The sequence below is a fragment of the Fragaria vesca genome, unplaced genomic scaffold (genome assembly GCF_000184155.1).
Source record: "Fragaria vesca subsp. vesca unplaced genomic scaffold, FraVesHawaii_1.0 scf0513155, whole genome shotgun sequence".
In the NCBI taxonomy this organism is placed as follows: domain Eukaryota; kingdom Viridiplantae; phylum Streptophyta; class Magnoliopsida; order Rosales; family Rosaceae; genus Fragaria; species Fragaria vesca.
Window position 1 is genome coordinate 1,129,957 of NW_004443447.1, and position 8,951 is coordinate 1,138,907.

Sequence of the window (8,951 nt, forward strand, 5' to 3'; positions counted from 1 at the left end):
TCTCTACTCTCTCTACTCTACTTCTCTCTCTCTCTCTCTACTCTCTACTCTCTCTCTCTCTCTCTCTCTCTCTCTCTCTCTCTCTCTCTCTCTCTCTCTCTCTCTCTCTCTCTCTCTCCCGAGCTCTCTTATCGTCGGAAACTTTCCACCACCAGCTGCTACCATCCGACCAGCAACCGACCGCCACTTCAGCCTAGTTCGAACCCCCGCCACCTCCTCTCTCTTCCTGGGCAAGTGTTCGAGCCAGTGACGCTGCCGAAGAGGAGAAAACCCGCCAGAAAAGTCGGACAGCCCTTCGCCGGAGTTCCCTCCTCCGGCCACCATAGGTCATTATTTTGGGTTCATCTTGTAGCCCTCATCAAGATGAGTAATGCCTCAAAAGGAATTGGCTAAATTCGATCTTGTTAGGGAGAAATGTATAATTGAAGTTCTAGGGCTCAATTTAAGGTTTTGGTTCGATTAGCCTAGTTGAGCTTAAAAATGGACTTTGTGCTAGTTAAGGAAGTTGTTGTGTGGGTTAAGAGGATTGTTGTGTTAAAATTTGGGAAGCATTGGAGGTCACCAGAGTACGACTGCCGGCCGCCGCCCCTTAGGGGCAGTTTTTCATGTTTTTGGGTTTGTTTTTGTGAGAGGAGTTTAATGAAGTATAGTTTGGAATTTTTGGAGGAGTTTTGATAAGGTTTGAGATTTTTCAATGGTTAAGGATTGTGGCGGTCATTAACATGGAATTCCGGCAGTTGGTTTAGCAGGTTTTAAATTCTAAAAAGGTTAATTTATGGTTATCGGTAAGTGCGGAGTAAGATGAGCTTTATTAGATTAAAAGTGGAGAAGTTGGGCAAGAGAGATGAAATTATAGGCTTCCATTTTATTTCGGAAATTTTATTAAAGTGTTATCCTAGTTTGGAGACTAAATAATTATTTATTGTTTAGGACGTGAGGAGGATCATTTGGAGGAATTCTCGGGTCGTCGGCAGGCATAGCCGAGCACTGTAAGTGGACCTTTGATTTGAATGCCATGCATGCACTAAAGTATATTTAATTTTCAAAGGCATTTTGGAGATTTAATATTTTTCTTGGTTTAATGAGTTCCATTTATTTATCGGGAACTCTCTTGATCATTTTATTTGACATGTGGGACATGTCAAGTGATTTATTTTATTACGTAATATTTTTGGGTACAGTTGGGAACTGTACTAAGCTCAATGGATTTTATATTATTTTTAGGGAAGTGTTATTCTTGATATTTATTATTTTACTTCACCATAAAATGGTTGATATATATTCATTATTGCTAGCTAACCATTATTAGCGGCTACTCACCATAGGTGATTAGAGCACTTAGCGTGGGACGCTATTATGGCCTGGGAGGCAACCGATAACTATGCATGTAACTATCCATGAAACTATCAATTTTCCATGAAACTATCCATGTAACTATCAATTTTCCATGTAACTATCCATGTAACTACATATTGATAGTTATCTGGGTAGTTACATACTTGCTACACTTGTGTAACTACATTAACCTGCCTACATTAACTGTGCTACATGCTAGATGTACTTCTATATTTCAGCAGATAATAAATACCAGAATTGAAGATGTATATATAAGCAAAGATTGATTAATTACTATGAAATGTCCTATATTGATTAAGTCGTATAAGAACCCATACTGTCAACGTTTTGAATTCAACTTTCTTTGGTAGCTTTGTGAGGTCCCATTTCCTCATCTTATGTTCCTCATCCTCTGTGCCTTCAATCGACTTTATGACGTTTGTCTTCTCACAAAGCCAATACTAGCACATATAAAAAATTAAAAAAATTAAAAAATAACAGTTAGTTACCAAATGATTTTCTTACCAAAAACAGTTAGTTACCAAAGATACATACCAGAATTAAGTGCGCACAGCCTCCTGTGTTCAACCCGCTCAACCCCTTACCCTTTGATTTTAGTCGTTGTCTTAAACAACCTGACAAAAATCTTCCAACCTCTTTAGCCCATCCACAGCTCTCTATATTCCTCCATATTGCATTTATCATGTCAGGACCCACCCTGAATTTCACCCTGAAACCCGAAGTAAATCTTGCGGGGACCACCTCTAAAGAAAATTTACCGAAAATTCGGCATAACCTCCCTTGAAAATAGACAACCCTTCCTAGAAATACCTACATACACTTCAAAAGAAATCCATCTATAACCCTCTACTCCTAGAGCCTTCGTGCTCTCCAAATCACAACATCTCCCAATTTATTTACTAAATTTAATGAGCATAATCCCACAATCGACAATCACAATTCAGAGCAACTCTAATTGGGAGGAAAGGAACTAGAAACATAGAAATGAGTAGAAGCTATACTATTGACTATGCATCTTCTCCATGTACGCCCGACCTCAATTATGGTAACCTGCATACTGGGCATTTTTAAAACAAAGGGCCCAGGGGAAAATATTTGTAAACGTTAGAGTGAGTGGACAAAAATAAATAAATAAAATATTTATGCATTCCCAATTTAATTTCCATAGAAATTATGCTGCATGCGACAGCTCAAAGCTTCATACTCACAAATTGGCAAATACATGATTAGCTCCAGCTAGTCTCCAAAACTTTATAAAATAGAGCCTCTCAGGCTAAAATATAAATATATATGTATATATCTACACATGTCCATACTCCTTGTATGAATTCTATGAAGGAAATATAAGAAAAATAGAAATTCATACAAGGCTACTACGCTTGCGTCTAACGCTCACGTCACGCAGTAATGCGGTGCTACACTACGCCATTAAGGTGAACGGACGGGTGTATAAATATGTGCCCATACCAAACCTATCCAAAACTCCTCAAAAAATTCCAAACTTCACATCATTAGTCTCCCCTTAATATAACATATTTAAAACCATGAAAATCTCCCTAACAGCGGCGACCTCCGATGCCTACAAAAATTTGACAGCATCTTCCTCTCAACTCACTCTACAACTTTCCAAACTAGCACAAACACCAATTTCAAGCCTAACTAGCCCAATCGAACGAAAACATTCTAAAAAACCCTAGAACTTCCACTCATCGATTCTCCTTACCTGAAGCAAACTGGATTGAGTCCTTTTAGGGCAAGACTACTGGGTTGGAGACCTTCAAAACCATGTAAGGTTTGCCCGGATTGGTGGCCAGAGGAGGGAATTCCGGCGACGGAGAGCTACAGCAATCGGACCTTTCGGGCGTGCCTACTCCCACACGGCAGTGCTAGGGTGGCTCTCACCCGTCCAGGAAGAAGGCTGGGTCGACGGCCGACCGTTTGGGACTGGAACAGCGGCCTACGGTGGCCGAACGGCGGCGGACTGCTGCTTGGATTCTGGCAGGTAAAGGGAGCTCGGGGGAGAAGAGAGAGAGAGTGAAGAAAGTGTTTGGGCTTTCTCACTCCACTATGACCCAGTCCACTCTTAAAAACCCACTCCAAAATAAATAACACACTCCCAACAACAATCCAAAAATAATACCCTAATAAAAATTACATTTTTACTAGCTAAAATTACCCTTTTTACCGTCTTCAAATATTTCTCCTACAAATAATTTCTTTGAAATAATCGTCCCTCAAAATATCTCTAAGGACCTTTGAGATTATAAACTCATTGACGAATACTGTAAAACTCTTATTAATACCAAGCTAGTAAATAAGGTAAAAATTTAAGAGTCGGGATGTGACATATCAACTCATTTGATACACTCCTTCCCCCATTTGCAAATAAAAACTTTATGCAAATTTCTAAAATCAGCAGCCTAACCAAATTTTTTCTCTTCTTTCTTCTTTCTTCTTTCTTCATCATTTGTTGGCTGCTGGTCCTTCAGCTTTCTTAAAGCGTCCATCACACACTTTTTTGTCACTCTTTTGTTTTTCCCAAACAATGTCTCTGCTGCATTCTCTTCCACTTGCATTGTGTCAAACTAACCACCTTTTCTAGGAAGTCCTAGAATCTCAGATACATCTCTGCTTGAGATTCTGTATCTTCCTTCCCCGATCACAAATGCATTAAACTTTTCATTGTAAGTGTCGGTGATTGTTTCAATGAGCTTGTTCGACTTCCCAAAGTGCTTTTTGTTGACATGCTCATAAAATCCTTCAAAAATTAAACCAAACGGGCCATTTCTCAGCTCATTCAGTGCTTCTTCATCTAATACTTTTCTAAAACTGTCCATTTCAGGCAATGTTGATCTGAACTGATTTGAGTTATGCTTCTCTGTCTCATCTTCTTCTTCCTCCTCCATTTCAGATGTCTTCTTCTCCGCCTTCTTCTTCTTTGGTTCCTCTATCTTAGTTTTCTTCTCTTGTTTTCTCCTTCTTGTTTGCTGTCCCAGAAATAGTTTAGACAGCAGTACACCATCATCCTCTTCATTCACTATCCTCTTTCTCTTCTTTCCTTCCTCACTAATTGTGTTCATTTTTCGCTTATCCATTTCCTTGCATCAAATAAAGAGCATATAAACATTAAGAAACTTTTACTGTGTAAAAACAAACATATCATCCACAATAACAAATCATGTAACTATCCATGTATGTAATTAAGTATGTAACTATGCATATAATTAAGCATGTAACTATATAGAACAAAAGCAAAGGACTAACAAACATTAGAATCCAATATTTACACACAAATCAGAGGAAGCAAAATCTAATGAAGAACAAATACTAACAACCAATGAACATAATATCAGTGAACCCTAGATCTTCAAAACTACATGGGCAGTTACATGTAAAACGACTAATACAACTCAAATCCTTGCATCACAGATGCATACATATGAACTGTAGAATCCAAACAAAACAAAACAAAATACACACTAATAGCTATCTTCATAATCCCAAACAAAACAAAACAAAAGCAATGAATAACGAACAGTAATCAAACGAAAAAACAAAAGTCTCAGTAGTATTGGATAGTTACTTGATAGTTACATGTAACTATCCAAGTAACTATGTATGTATATATCGATGTAACTATGCATGTAACTATCCATGTGTTTAACTATGCATGTAACTATCTATGTAACTATGCATGTAACTAAGCATGTAACTATCGATGTATGTAACTATCCATGTAACTAAGCATGTAACTATCCATGTAACTAATAAAACTCAAGTCCCTGCATCACAGATGCATACCGATGAGTTGTAGAATTCGAACAAAAAATACACACCAAAAGCAACTTCATAATCCCAAACTAAACAGAACAAAAGCAATGAATAACGAACATTAATCAAACGAAAAAATGAAGAAAAAACTAATGAACAGAATGTCAGTGAACCCTAGATCTTCAAAACCACACCGATATCAAAGTTCGAACTCCCAAACCCCTAAATCCCTAATCCTATTCCTGAACCCTAGATCTTCAAAACCTTCAAATTCTGTTAATAGGATTTACTGAACCCAAAATGCAAAATAGTCGAGCTTATAATACTGTTTAATCAGAAGGAATCGAAAGCCAGAAGGAATCGAAAGTAGGAGGCAGAGATTAAGGACTGCGAAGATGTTACCTAAGGTTTTTTGAATTCTGATATTGTGGAGGAATTGTTCTCGACGCCGCCCTCGAGCCGAAGATGAGCCTCATGTCGACAATTACTGGGGAGTACGACGGCTTCGCCGGAGAGAGATGGATGATGGATTCGCCGGAGACACAGAGAATTAGGGTTTTCAGCGAGAGTGAGAGAGAAGAGCGGTTTCGATAGTTTTGAGGGAGAGAATGAAATGATTTGTGAAATGAAAATCAAAGATAGGGATTTAGAGATGGGGTAACGGCGTCAGTGGCATAATTCGTAGTTATTTTTATTCTTAGGGGCAACGTTTTAAGAGATTTCAGTGGCATAGATCGTAATTTTTTTTTATTTTCATGGGCAACGCTTTAAGAGATTTAAATGAGTGTACTGGTTTATATCAATGAACATTTATTAACAGTTTTATCATTTGTTATCTTTAAATATACATTTTTATCATCGGCTCAAATAAAAATTTCCACTAAAAATAAACCAAAACGAATACAGATAAAGAAATGACGCATGCCCAAGCTCTATCAAGTGATGTCACTCAAAGTTTTTCTTTTTCGGCCGGTAATTTAAGTACCACACTCTTTTATATAATTGGCTCGTACGATGATCCCAAATCCGTTGTAATCTACGGTCAGAATGACTTCCACGTAATCCACACTCCCAGATCGCAAATCCAAGCACGCCACGTGGCCGACTCGATTCCAAAATATACGTTCCTATCTTTCCTAAACAGACACCACAGCAAGCCCCGGTGGGACGAGCAACACCGAATTATTTAACCACTGGAGCTGAAGGAGTCGCCAGGTTAGACTTAATAGAGACTCTCTCCTACCTTCCATTCCATTAATACAGAATTTTCAGGCTTTCTTTCTCCAAATTCTCTCTCCAAATGTTTCTCTCTCACTCTCACCCGCGCTTTTTCCCCTAAATTCTCCCAAAAATAAAAACCGCTGCCTGATTTGAAACCACAGTCGCCGGCAGTCTCAGCTTCTCTGATCGATTTCAAGTTTCAGCTCAGGCCAAGGTACTGAGGTTATGGAATTGATTGTTTTTGTGAAAGAGCTCGATTTTTGTGGTTTATGGATATTCTGATGTGAGTTTTGGTTTCGTTTTTGTGGTGGAGGTGCAGATCTGGAATTCTAGGGTTTACAGAAAAGGGGGTGAAAAAATGCAGAGGCAAACTAGGCTCATGGAGAGGAACAACTCCATGAGAGGGAAGAGGCAAGCGGAAGGGGGAGAGGAGGAGCAGCCGGAGCGGAAGAGGCCAGCTCTCGCTAGGTAACTAGTTTTTAGATCAATCTGCTTGGTTTTCGGTTGCGAATTCGATGAACTAGATGTTTAATTCGAGAATTGATGTACATACACGCTTTTCTATTTGGAGAATTAAGGCTTGCTTTCTGTTTGACCGATGTTGATTACATTGTGTAGGTTCAGTTACATTTTACTTGCTGTTTTAAGGCACCGAATCAGTTATAGTTCATTTGGAGTAGATAGGAGTAACATTTGCTTTTAAATCTGTCGAGGTTTCTAGGACCAAAAGCCACAAGCAGTTAATGACCTAATGTTGTATTGAAATTTAATTTGTCTGTTGGGGGCTCTACTTCGTGTACATGCACACCACTAAATGAATCTTCGTACAGCTTTCAGTAGTATATTTATATTTTATTACATTTCTTTGTTCTATGTTAAGAGGGCGTAGGGAAGAAAAGACGCATAATATGGTAGGTTTAGGTGTTTAAGAGGATTCTAGCCTGTCGCAAAATGTAAAGTTGGAAGTCGTATTTGTCTTGCTAGGAGTTTTATATAGAATTAATAATGGATCTTCAAACAGAACTTTGGTTGCCAATTCTATTTTTTTTATTTGCATCAGTTAAATTGTTTGGTGTTCAAATCTTCAAAATACAACTATTACGTGTTTTATATTCCATTGGACAAATTGTATTTGCAGTGTAATTGTTGAAGCTCTGAAGGTTGACAGTCTGCAGAAGCTGTGCTCGTCACTGGAGCCTATTCTTCGAAGAGTTGTAAGTTGTCTTTGGAGAGATTTCCTTTGGGGTGGCTGTGTTCATGCATTATCTTGTTAACATAGCACAAATTATCTGCTGAACACTACTGATATAAGCTTGCAGCTTATTTTCTCAGTTTCATCTCTAAAAAGGTGTAAAGTTCAGGCACTCATCACTAATATTAAGCTTCACTTATGTGCTTCCTATCTAAATTATCCAAACATCGTATATGATGAATTAATAATACAAATGATCATTTTTGCTGAATGTCATCCTTTGATTCTTTCTGGTGTAACTCCTACAAATCAAATCTATCTCAACTTGAAACTTTGGTTGGTTGACTAAAAATGGTATTGCCCAAAACTACTGGTTTTAAATGTGATGTCTTATGAGAGTTTGCTATATGATAATCCCAGCTTGGCTAGATCCAGAAACTTGGTAGAAATTCTTTGTAAGACTACCAGACTTTGAAGCTACTGTTTTTGATGTCACATACGTTCCTAGTGTTGACTAGGATCCCGAGTATGATGGAAGATAATTTTTGTGTAGTTGGGGGCTAAAAGTTAACGTGAGGTGTTAGAGACGCTTAAATAGCTTTGTCATCATTTTCAAGCAAGGCCATTCGTCACAAATTTTATTTTATTCATAAACAGTTCTTTAACAGAGAAATCTATTTAAATTCAAATAACCAAATTGTGTGTGATTAATGTAACTAGTACATTTTAAAGTATTGTGTATAAAATAGACACAAATTAGAAATACCTAAACGTATGAGTAATGTAACTAATACATTAAGTTTTTAATGTGTTATGTACAAAATAAACGCAAATTAGAAGTACGTAAACCATTAGACGTTCGAGCACCTTATGAATAGCCAATTTAAGACCATGTAATATAACGTACGTGTAGTTATTTGGTGGTAAAAAGTGTAATATGTTGTAGTTTCTGATTTTTCTGGTCATGCTATTTGATCTCTAGTCCAATTCTTACTTTTAACCTTACTGATTGATTACTTAACAGGTCAGTGAAGAAGTGGAACGGGCTTTGGCCAAGTTGGGCCCTCCAAGACTTAATGGAAGGTAAAAGAATGTCTTGAGTGTTTGTTTGTCTGCATCAGATAATTTATTTCTTTCCAGATGTGAACGGTGTCACTGATTGTGAGTGTAAATGTCTGTTTAAACTTTAAATCAACAAGTCTTTTCAAGTACTAAATGATAAAAGGAAGAGCAATTGTCTATTTTACGCTGACAAAACAATATATTTTCAAAGATATAAGAGTCAAATCTATTTTTATAAAAATCCTCAAATTGCTGTAAAGAAAGCTTCTCTATATATTTTCATGTTGCTGTTCATATGTTTGTCAGACCAGCATGGATGCTGAAGGCTCGTGACATTTTCAAAGTTTAA

The 8,951-nt window shown here is 37.6% G+C and overlaps 1 protein-coding gene across 1 annotated transcript in view; it reads left to right on the forward strand.

Moving 5' to 3' along the window:
- The first annotated feature begins 6,388 nt into the window (after nt 1-6,388).
- LOC101314910 overlaps nt 6,389-8,951 on the forward strand; it is a 6,414-nt gene continuing 3,851 nt past the window's right edge. Inside the window, exons 1-4 of the mRNA XM_004309905.1 lie at nt 6,389-6,562; nt 6,668-6,816; nt 7,487-7,562; nt 8,565-8,623. Of these exons, the coding sequence (XP_004309953.1) occupies nt 6,707-6,816; nt 7,487-7,562; nt 8,565-8,623 (245 nt within the window). The 5' untranslated portion in view covers nt 6,389-6,562; nt 6,668-6,706. The remainder of the gene's footprint in view (nt 6,563-6,667; nt 6,817-7,486; nt 7,563-8,564; nt 8,624-8,951) is intronic.